Raw genomic sequence first — 18,984 nt, 5'->3', positions numbered from 1 at the left:
CATAAATAAAGTTATGAATACGTGTCAAGTGTCTAGAGATCAACAAATAACCCCACCCCTACCCACCCCGCCTGCCCATTTTTCCAAACACACTGAAAGGCCTGAAACTTGAAAGACGACGTAGTATTGATAAACAAAAATCGCGTTCGTTTTCCTGATAGAGGAAATACATAAAAATTAAGTATTTAATTACTTATCTTCATCTAAGGCTTTGATTTCTTGAATTAATTAAAATTATATCTACAATTCAGCTTGGCAATATGAATTAAAATAAATGCGGCAATTATTTTATCTTATATCAAATAGTAGATGAGTCTAAAATTAGATGCAGAACTATATAGCGTTATGGTGTTATATTTTAGTCTCTGACCATAGCTTTATGGCCAAAGACTAAAAATAAATTCTTTTAAAACCTTATATAACGCTACAGTTCGATTCAGCAGTCAAGTTTCACTGCATAAATGTACCCTTTATAAATGTAATGAAATATATACCTTTAAATTATTGTGCAGTGTAGATACGATTCATAATATTTCATATTTAAATATAATCAAATGCAACATTCTCCATCAGCAGTGATCTGAAGAAATAAAATTAGTTGACCTACTTGTTCCGCCAGTCAACGATAGGACCATATAATATTCCATATATATACGTATTTACTATTTTGTTAAATCAGAAAAATAAGATTGTATGTGTATTTTTCAAAATGTAATCCAAAATTTATTTTTATTTCGTTTTAATACATAAAACATTTTTGTCTTGCATTATCATTTTAGCAAATGATCCATTTGTTATAGATATATTCAATGATTTCTTAATAGTAAAAACGTAACAAAGGGAAGTAATCAAAAGTTGAACCCGCTTTTGATTGGTTAGTTTGGATCTTGAATTTCGAAACTCGAATTTCGAATCTCGTATTTCGAAACTTGAATCTCGAATAAGCCTTCTGGGCTTTCGTACATTCGAGTAATCAAATGTTGAACCTGCCTTTTGCTTGGTTAGTTTGGATCTTGAATCTCGAAACTCGAATTTCGATTCTCGAATTTCAAATCTCGTGATTCGAAACTCGAATCTCGAATGAGCCTTCTGGGCTTTCCTACTGAATTGAATTGAATTTTCGCTATACACAATAAGGATGTTACCTTAAAATTATTCTTACTACCTGTTTTAACAAGAAATTTCAGTTAGGGACATATTTAAAGTCAAGTCAAGTAAAAAAAAGTTAAAAAAAAAATCTTTCTTAAGCAAAAAAAAGGGGGTCATTACTGAAGGGCACATTCATAAAGTAAATTTGTGTTATAGTATATCATGTAGGACAAATCCTCTTCATCCACATATCCAATGGTTACACAGGATTAAAAAAATATTTTCAAATGTGTTTCGCACTCGTGAAAATATCAACAAATTCTGACTGACTCCGAAAAGAACTTCAAAACATATACTCTATATACCATCCCCTCTTCTAAGTTTTGATTAAAATTAGTTAAGATACGTTGGAATTTTGGAAATAAAGATGTTTTAAATAATGATTAAAGAAAACATAGAACAGAGAGACAGACACTTGTCAATGAGGTGGAAATCTCAGTACATGTATGTCTAGAACCATTTCATAGTCTAACATTTTTACAAGACACGCGCCACACATACATATAAAATATTCAAAACAGTGCACATTTATAAGTGTGACGAAATGTCGGCTTATTAGGGTCAATAGTACACCTATTAACAGCGAGGGACAAGGTAATAGCGTTAATATTGATCCGATTCGTCAGAGTATACATGAAATCATTATGCGTCCCAGTTATCGATCTTTTCAATGACCTTTAATTACTGGTTTATATACTAGATAGCAATCTCTGCTTCCGGATCAGCCCTTGTTATTCTGTGAGATAATCTTACTGTCTTATCTGTACACGCACCTTACAATTGAATTGCTAATCGTATTCCATCACATAAAACATTTTTTTTTATATGTTTGTGTGTCCTACCTATCGAACTTACATAACATAATCAGAATAAAAACAGCTCAAACTGTCATAACCAATAAATTCAACCTTGTCGTGTAAGATTTGGCATGATATAAGGACATCGGTGAGGCCCAGTTTTTCACCTCGATATAAAATGGTGTCACTGTAAGCGATATGGCAGACGACATTTCTATACCTGGCGATTTAATTTTTCTGCTCTCAAAAGAAAACAACTCCTCGCAGTGAACTCCACGTGGATTTTGTGAAAAATGTTTTCTTCTTTATTTACCCAAGTAGATATGACTACTTTCTTGATTTTTGTGACCGTGTTTCTGGTTTCTCTCTATATTATGTCAAAACCGAGATCAAGCATCCCTGGACCTTTTGCATTACCTTTAGTTGGGAATCTCCCCCAGTTTGTTGGAATGGGACCACGAAAACATATAGAATTGTTGAAACTAAGTAGGAAGTACGGAGGCGTTTTTCGTCTTTACATTGGACCATTTTTGATAGTTTTTATCAGTGGATATGAGAATATTCACGAGGCCTTTGTTAGATATGGAGCAAGCTTCAGTCACCGTCCAAACTGGCTACCAGCGATCAAAAGGAGGGCAGAAAAGTATGGATACGGTAAGATTTCTATGTTTGCTTTGAATAGAGCGTGTGATTTTCATTCATACATTTTTTTCGTGGTGAATGATGCTGAACGCAATAGCCTTTGAATACCCGGTAAGTATGCATAAATGTCAAAGCAATGCCTGTTCATTGTTTGAGAGCCTAGGAGAGACGAATAACAGATACAGCATCAGCCTATCCTAAACAGTAAGTTTCAACACAATGCATTCTTACGATTTTACAACCAATATCGGTTGAAGCCTTATTAATTAGGTTAATCCGATCAGAGGTACTATCTTTGTACTGTAAGAAATATCCCTTCGGTTTCTAAAGTACACAAAATATTAAATCTCCATGAGGCCAATCATAGATTTTTTTTCTAAAAATCTTTTGAACATGTTTAATAAACTCGTAATTTCACAAACTTGAATTCGGATTGTAGACAAACTATTGTTTATTGCCTCCATAAGACTAATGCCAAATACTAGTAATTCACTACTTTTGCGAATTTGACATCGAAACTGCATGCATAAGATCATGTTAAAATAAATGTTGCTTTTGATCTGCTAATGAATAACTTAAGGTTTCGTCAAAGGTCATATCCAAAAATTTATTTTTATAATAGCCCGAAAACTATGTAATGTATAAAGTTAAAACTTTCACAGTTTATAAATTTTTTTTTTGATTAACAGATAGAAAGTATCACTTGATTAAAAAATAATCGGAATCACTAATTGAGAAATATTATTCTTAAAAATGCATATATTTAAAAAAAAAATACATCTTATTAATTCCATGCTTTTAGTGAAAACCATCATTGCAGAAACATAATATGTTTATCAATGAAGGGCAAGTTGGACTTGGATAGCCTCTGGAAAGTTGTTTTCCCTGTTTATTTTGTCCAAATGTTAAGACTTGAAAGTGAAAGACTGAGTACACTGCAAATGGTGGATTCTATAGGGGTCTTGTCTTTATACATGTCATGCTTTCAATAACAGCCTTTCAGAGACCATTCACGTCCAACTTGCCCTTCAATGATAAACATATATTATTTCTGCAATATTGGTTTTCACAAAAAGGACAGAATTAAGCAGGTGCATTTTTCTTTAAATATGCACATTTTCTTATACAAGTTTTCGAAAATATAAAAATCTTTTTTAAAAATATTTGCTATCAAGTGATACTTTCTATCTATTAATCAATGATATATTTAAAAACTGTAAACGTTTTGACTTTATACCACACATAGTTTTGAAGCTATTGTAAAATATGTTTTTAGACATGTTGACCTTTGACGAAACCTTAATATATGCGTTAAACGCTTTATATATGATCCAGATGATTGTATTGACACTTGGATTGTTACCCGATGCCAAAGTTTTCATGAATTCATGTATCCATACATGTATTGCATGCAATACATGTGCTTCATTTTTTATGACGAAGCCAAAACAACGTTGCTTTTAAATGGGGAATTTAATTAAACAATGTAACTTACACACATGCAGCAATTGCCTTTTTTACCTGTGATTTTTGTTCTCAAGGCAGGATGTTGACCCCATTTCAAGTCGCCATTTTAAAGTTACGTGCAAAAATAATGTCATTAGCTCGATGACATACAACATAGAAATCATATGACATTAAGCTAGACTTTCTCTCAATTAAATCTTTTGAGATAATACAAACGCTAAATAAAGCAACAAAAATAAAACGAAGTTTTATCTATATAAAATAAACATTAGTAGTAATGACTTTGAAAACTTATAAGTCAAAGAACATAGTTCATTAGCGTAAGGATTTTTGATAATCAATGTTAATGGGCCGTAGTTCTCTTACACATACGAGGTAAAGCAGGAGAGGGAACACAGACTTTGCCTGTTTGTTTACATTCAACTGCGGTACCAGATTAATTCTATATTCTGACAAAATCGGAAAACCTTGGTATTAGGATTGAAAAACTCACTGTCAGTGTCTTATCATTTATATTGAACGTTTTAAAATAATTTTTTCACCAGAATATAAACGTGATTTCATGTAAGAAATCCATTCTACTGGTAAATGAGCCCGGCTCTCTGTACTTCTGAGTACTTTGATTTTTTCTGACGAAGCCAAAACAACGTTGCTTTTAAATGGGGAGTTTAATTAAACAATGTAACTTACACACATGCACATTATTTCACTTTACCTTCTTGTATTTTTGAATATCTCAATTGCAGCTAAAAGTCTGTAAAACTGGTTTTATTTCAAGAGATTACTAGTATAATCGAAACTAGAATTATAGTAACTATTGGCTTTATTTCAAGAGATTACTAGTATAATCGAAACTAGAATTGTAGTAACTATTGCAGGAATAGCCTGGGGTAATGGAGATCATTGGAAGAAAGTTCGCCGATTCGCTTTGCAGACAATGAGAGATTTTGGCGTAGGTAAAAAATCGCTGGAAGAAATCATACTAGACGAAGCAAGGTTGCTAGGCGACGAATTCGCATCCAGAGAAGGCCAACCAATCAGCGATGTAAAAAAGATGATGACGACATCAATAAGCAATGTCATACATTACATCACTTTTGGTTTTCGGTAGGTTTTATTTTTCTGTGGCTCTTTTTATTTACTTTTTCATTCAACTCATCATAAAATATGAATGCTTTATACATTTACAATATTATATTTGCATAGCAACTATCATCCTTGGTTTCCAGATATCCACATGATGACAAAACCTTTTTGAATGTGATTAAGTTATTTGATGACGTATTTCAAGGTCCGGGACCTCTGCTAGCTTCTCTTCCAGAATGGTGTCAGCTTGGAAAACTGGTGAGACAGAAGGATAGATTTAAGGTCAAGATCTAGTAAATAACTTTAGACTAATTTTTGGTGCTAGATCCGTTATGACGTCATAATCAATTTCAAATTTCTTTTTCCCGTACTTTACAGCTTTAGCAGAATTATGTAGAAAAAAGTGTATTTTCAAGACATTCAATTTGAAATCATACGAAAAGTGAACCGGATACCTATATTAAATTTGATATTGATTTAAAGAAGAGGCCACGAACATACTAATTACCGTTTTCTGAGAGACTGTAGGCAATCTGGATACATTTCCTTTGTCGAATATGAAAAAAATCCCATATTCATGACTGGTTTTTGTAATTTTTCATTGAAAATGACAGTTTAAAGTACAGCTTTTAATCTTTTTTACCTACAAATTATGCCCCGAAACACCTAATTTTACCAAGCTAAAGTTGTAAAGAATCAATAAAGGAATTTTTTCTCAAATTTGATAAATCTGTAGGCACCTTTCATTTACTAGATCTTGACATTTTAAGAACAACCATAAAATGATTTATAAATTTCAAAGAGGTTCGATCCAGAGCATCTGGATAAATATGATACTATTTTGAAATAATGGGTTTGCATTCACTCTAATATTCGTGATTTCATTTAGAAATCGAATATTCAAAGAACTAGAAAAAGTCTTGAACTCGTAGAAAACTACATAGCAGGTCAGATAGCTGAACACGAAAAGACGTATGATGAAAATAACATCAGGGATTTCGTTGATCTATACATACAGACTGAGCGGGCTGAAGGGGAAATAAAGGAAAAAGGTATTTGAACATTCTATATTTACATTTATCAATATTTTTTGCTATAATCTTACAAGTGAAAAAAGAATTCATTCCGGAAGACCTACGTGGACAAGTGACGCTTCCTGCACCAGTTACTTGTTCCCTGTAATAAAAGATCTTTCGGGAAGGAATGACTCTGGTTCGAGAGAATTTGATGAGAGATTATGATCATTCTTTTTTTAAATGTATCTTGCAAAATTGAAAGCTTAAAAAACTTTTTTACTGCAAAAAAGATACACATAATTTGGTATAATTTGTATGTTTAAGGGACGTTTCATCATTTGTTCCGAGTGATTTTGGATTTGTTTGGTGCTGGTACAGAGACAACTGGAACCTCTCTAGACTGGTCGTTACTTTATATGATAGGTTATCCTGAAATTCAACAAAAATGTTTTAACGAAATTGAACAGGTACGGAAATATTGACAAAAACAACATAAAACAACAAAAATATATATTGCATACAAATTGGAAAAGAATTTATAACCATATTTCAAATGCTCGTAACTAAAGGACAATCCTTCAATCTGTCATAAAAATGCAAAGGTTAGGCATAAGCACATTTAATCACAGAATTAACCATTTTCTTGTTTGCCAAGACTCCTAAGTTATTATGTTACCATATTCTTTTGTTTGAGCAGCAAAGGCACATAATAGGTTATCAGATATCAAAACATATTATCCATTGTTTTTGATGTTTTCTTACAATAACAAAGAACTGAGTGATGCTTTTATAGCCATCGTATATTCTTCCGCAGGTTGTTGGCTTAGGACGAGAGGTCCGTTTATCCGACAGAAGTTCAATGCCTTACATAGAGAGTACACTTCTAGAGGTTCAAAGAATATCAAATATTGGTGAGCTTGTGTATGAACATTAAAATAGTGCCTGTTTGTTTCTATTTTAAGCTCAGTTAAGCCAGATGGAAAAGATGGATTTGATGTATCAGATGATAATTAAATGTTCATTGATTTTTCTTTGAAAATTAATTAGGATTTAATTGATATAGTGGAAGACGTGGTGGAAAAACTCTACTTTACATGACATTATTCTCAATTTATGACTTTTTTCTAGCAAGCATGTCATTACCACATATGGCCACGCAAGACATACAAATAGCTGGTCATATAATACCACAGAACGCCATTGTATTAGGATTCTTAACATCATCACATTTTGACCCAAAACACTTTCCTGAACCACGTCAGTTCCGCCCAGAAAGATTTATTGATGAGGTCACGGGTAAGGTTAAATATCAAGACCAACTCATCCCATTTTCAATAGGTAAGTTCAAGTTAACAACATTGCCTAAATTCTTTGTTTTCTTGAGATCAACTGGATTTCTCTACTTACAAAATATTTACCCTTTTTAGGACCTCGAGCCTGTCCAGGAGAATCTCTTGCAAAAACAGAAATGTTTCTTGTTTTTTGTAATCTCATACAAAAGTTTCGTTTTTCCAAAGTTTCTGACGATGACGTATTAAATTATGAGGGAACAACGGGTGTCACAACATGTGCAGGCCCATACAGACTAAAAGTGGGAATAAGGCATCAATAATTAGAATTTGAAGACTTACTTGTGCAATGTGTTCGCGATCAATGTTGTTTTTATTAAACTATTTTTTTTCATCTTTTTATATAACAAACAAAGCAGATGTACTACGGGTCATTTACATTTATAACTCACCTTGCAAAGCCATTAAATTAAATGAAATTTTTTTTGTGTATTTTTCTTTAATTTTACATTAAAAATTTAAATAAAACCTTAAATGCTTTTGAATTAGCAATGAATAATCATTTTTTTTCACTGGGTGGTACTGTAGCTCTCTGATTGTCTATCTTGGTTTTGGAAGACCAGCAACAAAACATCTGCAGCTACTTTCGAATTTGTCCATTTCATGAATTATTTCTTATAATCAGTAATCTATCTTTTTGATCTACAATGCCTATTTTCATTTTTTTGAATACTTAAAATTTTTTTAAAATGATTTGAATACAAGGTCCAGACATATGCAAATTTGATGCATATATAAAGGTATGCGGATCTGAACAACCTGACAATGATTCCACACGAGTTTCATCTTAATTACCTGACTTATTGGTTCTTTAGAAGATTTTACAATGATGCCACTAATTTTAATTTACCCAAGGATACTCTGTGTCAAGTATGGTTGAAATTGACTCAGTAGTCCCAGAGAAGAAGATGGAAATTATGAGAAGTAAAAAGACGACGACAGAAAACGTACGAATTTCGAACAGAAAAGCTCACTTTAGCCTTCGGCTTTATGATAAACATGATAACTTTAATTTTTCACTTGTCAACTTCCCTTACTCGTGCAGCAATTAAAATACCTTTATCTCCTGCATACATGGTTAAAATTTCTCAGTTGATTCGATATGCAAGAGCATATTACTCTTCTTATGAACAATTTCTAAAACGAGCTACAAACAAATTGATGAAACAAGAATATCAGCAGTCTCGATTAAAATCATCATTTTATGATGACTTATGATTTATAAGTGCGATACAATTACTTTGTCAGTAAATACAATTTAGGAATCCCTTTTTTTAATTTCTTGGTTTAAAGATTTTTTTTTCTTCAAAAATTAAGGTCGGTAGGGAAAAATAAAAATAAAATGAAGCTTTTGTGTTTTCATGACAGAAATGCAATGTGAGGAAGCAACAATACTACGAAATTGTATTATGAGTATTTATTTCAGTCAAACACTTCTTTTTCCATGATGTGCCATACCGTATTTGTTGTCAACAAGAATAAAGATCCATGCATTCACCTCATTTGCTCCCTATTACAAATTTGTTTAGGAAAAAAATTCCTACAATATCGGGGACCAACTTAAGGTAGGATTCTTCTCTGGTTTCTGACCAGATGAAACATTCAAAGTATATTTGCTTATATGTCTTATATATTGAGGTGTAAGGAATTTAAAAGACCATATTTTTCTTTCCTCATCAGAAATGTACAACTTTAAATAGAAATGGTAAACTGCGTTTGAAAACTAGCAGGGACTATATTTTTGGCGGAATGGTGGCATATGAAAGTATCTTCTTTTCTGCCTCTCAAAATTATAATAGAACAATGAATTTAGTTATAATTTTTACACAATCGAAGACTTGGAGAAATTTTCAAATGTAAGTTGAATTAATAATGAGGGACTAAACTTTCAAAATAAATCAAATAAATATGATTTTCCAAACAAACTAGAACTTTGTTAGCTTTTAAACGCTTCCTTTCAAAGTGCAGATTTGAGCCCAAAAATTATAAAAAGTATTTTTTCTCTCTTAGTAAACGATCAAAACTTTTTGTTTTTGTATCATTTTGTACATTTATAAGACTACTTTATTATATGTGAAAATAAAAACTTTTCATGATTATTTAAATTGAGAAAACGGAAAAGATGAATGATATGGAATTTACGTGTTTTGGGGGTATTATTCAAACCCTGAAGCCCCGTGGGGATCCGGGTTAGAATAGGTCCTCAGTACCCCTTGCTTGTCGTAAAAGGCGACTAAATGCGGCGGTCCTTCGGATGAGACCGTATAAACCGAGGCCCCGTGTCACAGTAGGTGTGGCACGATAAAGATCCCTCCCTGCTCAAAGGCCGTAAGTGCCGAGCATAGGCCTAAATTTGCAGCCCTTCACCGGCAATGGTGACGTCTCCATATCAGTGAAATATTCTGGAGAGGGACGTTAAACAGCATATAATCAATCAATCAATCAATCAAACCCTGAATGTAAACATCCGTAATCATGGTAATGCGAAGATGGACAGATAAGTTCATTACCAAATGTCATGATAACTGTTATTGATTTTATAATCAACTACAGTGTCTTAAATGCATGAAAGTAAACTTAATAACTAATTACAAAATACTGGAATTCATTTCCCCCAGATGTATTGCATCTTTTATTTTTATAGCTCAAAGATAGATATTCCATGTTAATAATCTATTAAGATCATTTGTAACATTAACATATTTTATTTTCATTTTTGGGTTTTCTTCTTTAATAAAGTCGGGAGACTTTAAAAAAAATCTCAAATTTCCATTTTATTTTTTTTTTCTAATTCCTCAAAAAAAAAGTCGGCGGATCCGTAAACCAAGAAATTAAAAAAAATGTCGCCTTATCATGAAGTCAGATGTTCAGTGTTGGGCTATTATTTACAAACTGAATTATCGACATTTTCCCGTTATTTTTCCAATCATGACAAGGAGCACACGGCGGGTATGACAGGGCAACAGGGGCTGCCCACTCCTCCAGGCCACCTGATTCCCTCTCTGATGTTTAAGGGTCTGTGTTTTCTCTGCTCCTGGTTTGTATTGTTTAACAGACTTTAAAACTTGAATACTGTTCGTTATTATGAGCAGCTACAGAGATCTTTATGTTCCATTCTAGTCTTAAAATAGGACTTCCATGCAACAATAAAATTTTGTAAATTGAAAGTAAATATATTTTGTCACAGGCAACTCGGTTTTTATATTTCTCTTCATAAATAAAAAAATATACGTTTTGGTTTCTTTTCTGTATACGAAGAGGATTATTAAAAACATGAGGGGTCATGTTTACGCATTGTTTGTGCGGCATCTGATGTAAACAATATCATTGTTTATATTTTGGCTTTGCCTAGGAATGTCAAAACACCGGACAAACGTTAATAAATAGGGAAAATACAGCGTACACAACAGCTGTGTGTCAAAATTCATTATTCCTAAGTTATGAGTAGTGATTCTCATGCTAATGTTCCCAGTCATTAGTTATTATTTCACATTTTTGTAGATATGAATTATCAATAAACAACCTGCAGAACTACATAAAAATGTAAGCACAAACATGTATTAGTCAGAAGTTATGAGATTGACAAAAACATGTAAGTTTATTTCAAAATTTCACAAAAAAATTGTCCTCCAAGAAAATTGGTATTGAGTTCCAATATATTTTTTTTTCATTTGTAAGACAAGCAAAGGTATATAGTATCTACCTAATTATATTGTTAGTGCGAATATATTCAATTGGAAAATACGTTTAAATTCAATTAAGAAACGGTTTATAAAGCTTCTAGGGATGCAAGCTTCTCGTAAGAGTTTGCTGTCAGTAAATATGTGGCATACAATTCATAGTTCTTTGTATTTGTCATATATTATTTATAAACTCTCGTATAATCCTGTGAAAACTGTTGTTTTCATCAGAATCTGGTCACATTCTTGTGATTGTGTTTAATCATGCCACCCAAAGAGCTGTTTACTTGGAAAGATTAAAACACGATCGTTATGACGTTAACTTTATGCTTATATTGTCTATGTTATAGCTTAAACAATTTCTTATGAAACCCATAATAGTGTTCGAAATTCTCTCTTTCGTTTTTTAAATTTAGAATGGACAATTTTTTTTAATAAGATAAGAAAGTTAAAATAAAGAAAATGAGAGTTACAGAAAAAGACTGGAATGTACAAGGAGGGAAGAAAAACAAATACACTGACTTCCTGTACATGAAATACATTTAATTTACATATAAATAAAAAAACATTGAATTTAGTAATTCTACAACACAACAGCTGAACAGCACACATTTTGCACTCCTAACATCACAATGCTACAGTAAATATATCACCAAAGCTTTAAATGAAACATATACATTTGATTGAAACTTCAGATATTATAGTTAATTACTGTTGAGAAAACCTATTTTGAAATCGATATTATGTATTAAATCTAATATTCCAATACTGTATAGTGCTACAATTAATATTTCTTAAAAATAATGAATTAAAAATGAAATTATTTTGAAAAAAAAACATTTGTAGATCAAAGTTAAGTCCATATAAGATCTAAAAATTTAACAAATCATAATTTGCACAATACACATCGCACTGGTGCAATTAATTTTTTCTCAGAACATCTTTATTTAAAAATCGAAACTTTTCAAGAAATGATTTGAATGTTATTTCCAGTATTTCATTTGAAAGGAAATACACATTCAGATACAAGTCAAAGTTCAGTAAGAACATGTTTCAGTAATACTCTTAATCTCAAAAGGGTCCAGTCTTGTACATTTTTTTTCATTATATTACAAGTTAAACTCCACACTTTGTAATTCTTAAAAATATCAATCGACTATTTTTCCAACTATAGTCCTGTTGGACATGACAATACTTGGGACGTAAATATAAATAATAATGAGGACTTTAATTAACTATGTATTTTAAAAGAATTTAAATCTAGAGAGTCCCAACCTTTCAACTGGCCTCAAAATTTACGTCAAACACACGTTATGTGACGTCACAATAGCGACGTTTGTTTTTTACCTGTTGACTTTTGCAGTAGTGATATAGACATAACATTGTTATTAATCAATAACGTACACAGTTTACAAAAAGAAAATTTATTCATTATTAATGACAGTCTTATTTGAAGTATGGAGTTTGTAAATATTAGTATTCTCTTCCTTTGGTAGATAATTCATAATAATTTAAGTTGTGAAGAAATACCTCGATGATATGCTGATATATAACTGCACAAAGATTTAAGATAAAATTCAGCAAAGAAAGCGGCTTAAATCAGGGAAATATGTTTAATTTTATTTTCTGGATAAAACTAAGAAAACAATTAGAAATGTGCTTGTACGTATATTTGCTTATTGATTTGTAGTACATGTAGATTTTATTTTATAAAGTCATTCCTAGGTTCTAATAGGTGTTCATTGTTGACGGGGAAATGGGGGGGGGGGGGGGGGGGCAAAATGGGTAGAATGAAGAAGAAAAGAATTAATCTGTTTAGATGGTTTCTAAATCAAAACAAAATACTCGTTTTTCGCAAATTAGTTTTATTTTGAGATGTTTGTCAGTGCTTACTTACCTTTATTACCTTTATTTTAGTGCAAAAAGGTCAAAATTTATGACACAAGAGTACGAAAATAAAAGAAAACGTCATATTTCTTGTTTATTTTATCATAAAGGTATACTTTTTTCTTTGTTAAAATAAAGAGATGTGTCGTTTCTTTCAAACAATATGAATTACGACATTTTCACACAAAGACTTATATATATATATATATATATGTATATATATATATATATATATATATATATATATATATATATAGTCGGAATTGTTAAAAATACGACAAGAAAAACGGGGTGATACTTATATTGTGCGCCTTTATGATTTTTCATGCGAAATAAATTTCAATGAATTTGCCTTAATTTTAAAGGTACAAGTCATATAAATTGAATACATGTTGATTTCGAATGTGATTTTACATTTTTGGTTCTTTTTAACGCATATTTGGAGTAGATATTTTTGATATATCTGAAAATAATTTATTTTTAGCATTTTACACTGTTTTTGCACGTGCTCCTATGTAAAAATAAGCATATAAAGGTATTGTTTTTAATACCTAAAAATAAAGAGCAAGTGGTCAGGAAAGAAATGTCAAAATTTTGAAAATTTTTGAAAATTTTACACAAAGACTTTTCGGACATAGGTCCCCCCTTAAAAGAATTTAAATCTAGTGAGTCCCGACCTTTCAACTGGCGTCAAAATTTCGTAAATACAAAATGTATTATGAATTCTGCGGAAGATTACGCCAGACATTTCTTTTTTCTTCAAATATAGTTGTGGGACATGACAATACTTAGGCCGTAAATATAGTTAATCATGAGGACTTTAAAATTATTTTTTTAAAAGATGTGAATTTAGAGAGCCCCGATCTTTCAACTGGCGTCAAAATTTCATACACACTGTGATATGAATTCCGTGGAGGATTATGCCAGGCGATAGGCCAAACTTGAAAAAGAATTTAAAACTTTGTCAGAATGGATTAAAATTATCAGATTGATGTTGATTTTTTTAAATGAAACAATTAGAGGGCAAAATGAAAATAACCTATCCCTCTGCCTTTAATAATTTAGATGTGGAAAAAAAGACATAGGAAGATTACACGATAAATTTGATTTAGCTGCAGATAGCAAAGCAAGTCACAACATTGTCTTTGTTTGTAATGGGCGTGATTTTAATTGTTTTTTCACTTGGATTTAGTTCTGCAAATGATAACCAAACTTACTCATATGTAATCCTCTCTAAGGAAGAATTTCTTTAAAACCATACAGTCATGTCTTTCGGTTTTAATCATATATTAATATTCCGAACAATCAAATTGTAATTTTAATTATCATGCCTCCACTAGCTGGATTCCCAAACAATTAACACAAAAACCCCTTCAACGATAAATTAAGAGGTTCCAGTTAATGTTCTACTTAGCCTCTTTCTTTACTTCCTCCCTAAAATATTAACAGCAACGAAGGAGGAACTTCAGGAGTTATGAACAACAATACATTGGTGTTAATCAGTTGCGGATGCTTAAAATTACAACACAAGGAACTTTCTGAAAATTTGAACACAAAATTATCAGTTAACTTACCGTGCGAGTACATTTAAAAAATATTTTACTAGTATTTGGTTTTTATTTCTTCTGCAAATCATTTTTCATTTGGAACCGTGCAGTTTTAAATTTCGCGATATATTTTTGATAATATATCTGAAAAAAAAATCATAGATAATTCTTTTAATGCTTTTTCTCTTTGTAAATCAGAAAAAAAAAAATCAGAGAATTTTAAACTTTAGCAAATTTTTGATTAGTAACAATTAATAGCCATACATCATGTACATGTATAGTAGATGCTAATATCCTATACATACGAGATTATTGAACTCCCCGGACCGGTAGTAAATACTTACGTCTCCAAGTCTAAGCAACAGTTCAGGAAATATAACGCGCTACGTCATAGGAGCCTTAGTTTGTGACCGACCAGAAAAAGTCAAAAAACGGGCCTCTCTCATTGATCGTTGTTTATTGCTGAATTAACTTAACTGAGAAGGTATATTGACGTTTAATGCATAGTCTAATCTAAAATAACACCACCTTGTTTACTAGCCTTATATAACGATAAACGTATGACATCTAGACCAATTTTTTAATATCACCTGTAGGATATTATCTGAACCGGAACGAATGTCTCACCTTGTATACAAGCGGTCTACTTTCTGACTTCTGCTTGGCCTGGGATATATTTAAAAGAAGCAGAGTAACAATCTCGGAACCATTCACAGCTAAACGTTCAAAGTTATCAGAATGCCTTACAATCAAGTTTTGGGATCCACAATTGACCCGGCTTCTTGGGTTAAAGTGTCTCCTGTTTCTGTGTTCAGTTTTCTAGATCTGACAACAATCTTGGTTTTCACTCTTGTGTTCTTGGCTCTTGCCTTTGTGATGGGCAGACCGTCTACATCCATTCCCGGGCCATTCGCGCTTCCCTTCATCGGAAATCTCATCCAATTCCTCCGTATGGGTAGAAAACGACACGTTGGACTGTTGGCTCTGCGGAAGAAGTACGGCGACGTATTTCGTCTGTATGTCGGTCCGTATCAGATGGTGGTCATCAGTGGGTATGACAATATTCATGATGCTTTTGTTAAACATGCAGCCCAATTCAGCGACCGCCCAAACTGGTTACCTGAGATACAGAGAAGGACAAATAGTGGATTTGGTAAGACAATGTTGTACATCTTGTTAACCAGTAAATTTATATAATTGTGAACTTATCAAACATCTTTAAAATTATCACCTTTAAAAACATTTCCTTTTAACTTTAAAAAGAAATTATTTTTACCCATCAAGATTGCACAAAATCCGCTTTCAAAGAATGTTCAATATTAGCTATGTTCAATAATAGCTATCCAGAAAAACAAACTATGTTTCTGTTTAAAAACGTCTTGAAAGGTTATGATCTGTTGATCACAATAAAACGTCTTGTTATTTCAATTAAATATATATTGGAATAATTTAAACTGCTAGTTAATTTCATTAAAATATGATACTTTGGAATATGTTGTTAATAGATAAACATGTTTACGGAAAAATTATGAAACACAGTGGACATTCAGTTTAATACTGAAGGGACTAACCCTCTAACCTATCTGCACGACCGCTTTTGCGTTGGGCTATAATACATAATTATAAGACTTCCTTCCCATTACCTAAGAAAACAGTAGGGTTAAAATAAAAATGTAAAGAAAATGTAAGCAAATATTGATTAAATAATATATAATGCAATCTTTGATTTCCTTATATTTCTTTCATGTATATCAAACGAATACACCTGTACTTTACATTTATTAGGGAAATACTAACAGGTCTAGAGCCTTTTTAAAAACAGTGTCTGTATATGAATTATTCTTTGTTTCAGGAATTGTTTGGGCAAATGGAGAGAGCTGGAAGAAAGTACGACGATTTGCTCTGCAAAGTATGCGCGATTTTGGCGTCGGAAAGAAATCTCTCGAGGAAGTTATCCAAGACGAGGCTAAAACCCTGAGCGCCATTTTCGCCTCCAAGGAAGGACAACCGATCTCTGACGTAAAACGCATGATGACGACATCAATTAGCAACGTTATTCACCATGTTGTATTTGGATTTAGGTGAGCTAAATTCAATACATTTTACTCTTCAGTTATGTAACAGTATTCTCCATATACAATACATGTAGATGTACATGTAGACTCTTTAAAACGGGATATTTTTTAAATAAATCTGACGAAAATGAACTTCAGTTGCACTAAAGTTCAATTTTGATTCTCTAGGTATCCTCATGATGATAAGAAGTTTTTGGAATTGATCGAGGCCCTGGACACCTTGTTTAAAGGGCCGGGGGCCATCATAGCATCACTTCCAAGTATACTGCAATTTAGAATGGTAAGAGTATTTGTAAAGTTCTAATATTTCCTTTAGAAAATTCTATGAAATTTCATAATTGCATTTACTTTTGCTGGAAAGGGAAGAAATTGGCAAGTCACTTAAAAAAAACTATTTAGGTCTTTGAATGAAAGACCATGCAATAAAAATCATTTATCATCTGTAAGAGGAGGTTTAATTAATGATTTAAATAAGTGAAATCGAACTTTTAATAATCAAATTACATGTATATATGATGTTTTTGTGGTTAACGGTGGTGTCATACTTTGAACAAAAGGGAATTTCAAAGAAGGATAGGAAGAAAGCACATGAAGTCCTACTCCTTTACGTAAAAGATCAAATAGAAGAGCACGAGAAAACATATGATGAAAATAACATCAGAGATTTCGTAGATCTATATATTCAGTCACAGAGACAAGATGGCGAAATGAAAGGTAAGACAGTTTGACATGGAACTTAAAGTTTATTACGACGTGCTAAGGAAGAAATTTAAACAAAAATTAATTGCAAAATCAAAAATACTATTTCTACAATAAAAAAATAGATAACAGGTTCAAATATATCTTTAATCTATAATAGTTAAAGCAAAATGTATTGTTTTTTTCTGTTATAGTTAATCACTTGTTCCGAGTTATCCTAGAGTTATTTTCGGCTGGAACAGAGACCACCGGAACCTCTCTAGATTGGGCCTTTCTGTACATGATAAGTCATCCGAAAATTCAAGAGAAATGTTACGAAGAAATAAAAAAGGTGAATACATAAATATTTTAAAACATGTAAATCAAATTATGAAATTACAAGAATTTACATACTTAGTATGTTAGGTAAAATAAGTTTGCTCAGTTTAAAAAGCCCAAGGTTCCTGGAGAGTATTATTTCTATTCCTTTTTTAAATCTGTGAACAGAATGTCGGAGTTGATAGAGAAGTTCGTTTATCAGACAAGTCACAGTTGCCATATATTGAAGCCACACTCATGGAAGTACAAAGAATAGCAAATATAGGTATGTACAAAATATTTTTAAAAAATGCAATTTTCATACAAAAACTTAACAATAATTTTATAATTATAATTAACAAGACAAGATTTGTTTGAGATCATACACATAGACCTGTTCAGAAACAGCAATACAGTGTTTTTGCGTATATGGGAACTGACTTTCTGATGTTCTTATATGAGATTAATTAGAAATTATGTTCAAAACATTGTTTATTATCATTTTTTTGTAAAATTTTAAGAATGTTTGATGTAATTTTGATTATTTTTTTTTACCTTTAAAGCAAACTCATCTCTACCGCACACGGCGACAGAGGATGTTGTGATCGCTGGTCACGTGATTCCAAAGAACTCTATAGTTATGGGTTTCCTCACATCGTCACATTTAGATCCGGAAAACTTTTCCCGACCTCACGAATTCTGTCCAGAGAGATTTATTGATGAAGCCACTGGAAAAATATCAAACAAAGATCATCTCATTCCTTTCTCAATAGGTTAGTTATCGAAATAGAAATCCGAGCGCCAATAAAGCAGACAGTCTTGCATCAGCTATTTAGAATTACCCTTTTTCGCGTAAAAAATAGCTACTTGTTCAATTGTTACTGATAATATTTCTTTTGTAGGTCCAAGAATATGCCCGGGAGAATCTTTAGCCAGAACCGAAATGTTTATAGTCTTTTCTAATCTCATTCAAAAGTTCCGCTTCTCCAAAGTATTAGAGTCGGACGTGTTGAATTTTGAAGGCATTGTTGGAATAACAACATTTGCTCAACCATACAGATTAAAAGCAGAAATTCGGGAGTGACTGTTTTGTGAATTTTAAAGTTTTTTTGCATAATAAACTTTGTTGTTGAAAATGTTCACTCAAGTACTAGGGTACATGGTATGATTGCTGTTGAGAAAATGTAATATTATATGTATGCATTTCTTGCCTATTGTGTTGTAAAGTGATGTACAAAATAACATAATTATGTTCAATGAAGAAATTTAAGCGGTAGCTTACTGCTTAAAACA

General features: G+C 31.9%; 2 protein-coding genes across 2 annotated transcripts; both read left to right on the top strand.

Annotated features, from left to right (window-relative positions):
• The first annotated feature begins 2,051 nt into the window (after positions 1-2,051).
• Positions 2,052-7,894, top strand: LOC134229343 (cytochrome P450 2C15-like). Its single transcript, XM_062711089.1, has 8 exons — positions 2,052-2,600; positions 4,934-5,162; positions 5,285-5,399; positions 6,031-6,193; positions 6,482-6,624; positions 6,972-7,068; positions 7,286-7,495; positions 7,585-7,894. Exons 1-8 carry the CDS (start codon positions 2,240-2,242, stop codon positions 7,767-7,769), a joined length of 1,503 nt encoding a protein of 500 aa, XP_062567073.1. The 5' UTR covers positions 2,052-2,239; the 3' UTR covers positions 7,770-7,894.
• A 7,218-nt stretch (positions 7,895-15,112) lies between these two features.
• On the top strand, positions 15,113-18,984 carry LOC134229341 (cytochrome P450 2B15-like). Its single transcript, XM_062711087.1, has 8 exons — positions 15,113-15,773; positions 16,473-16,701; positions 16,864-16,975; positions 17,253-17,409; positions 17,589-17,725; positions 17,881-17,977; positions 18,255-18,464; positions 18,594-18,984. The coding sequence occupies exons 1-8, from the start codon at positions 15,359-15,361 to the stop codon at positions 18,773-18,775; spliced, it is 1,539 nt and encodes a 512-aa protein (XP_062567071.1). The 5' UTR covers positions 15,113-15,358; the 3' UTR covers positions 18,776-18,984.

The sequence above is a fragment of the Saccostrea cucullata genome, unplaced genomic scaffold, assembly GCF_032062105.1.
Source record: "Saccostrea cucullata isolate Sc308-1 unplaced genomic scaffold, CSIRO_AGI_Scuc_v1 ctg41, whole genome shotgun sequence".
Lineage (NCBI taxonomy): Eukaryota > Metazoa > Mollusca > Bivalvia > Ostreida > Ostreidae > Saccostrea > Saccostrea cuccullata.
This window is presented reverse-complemented; position numbering and strand designations above follow the sequence as displayed.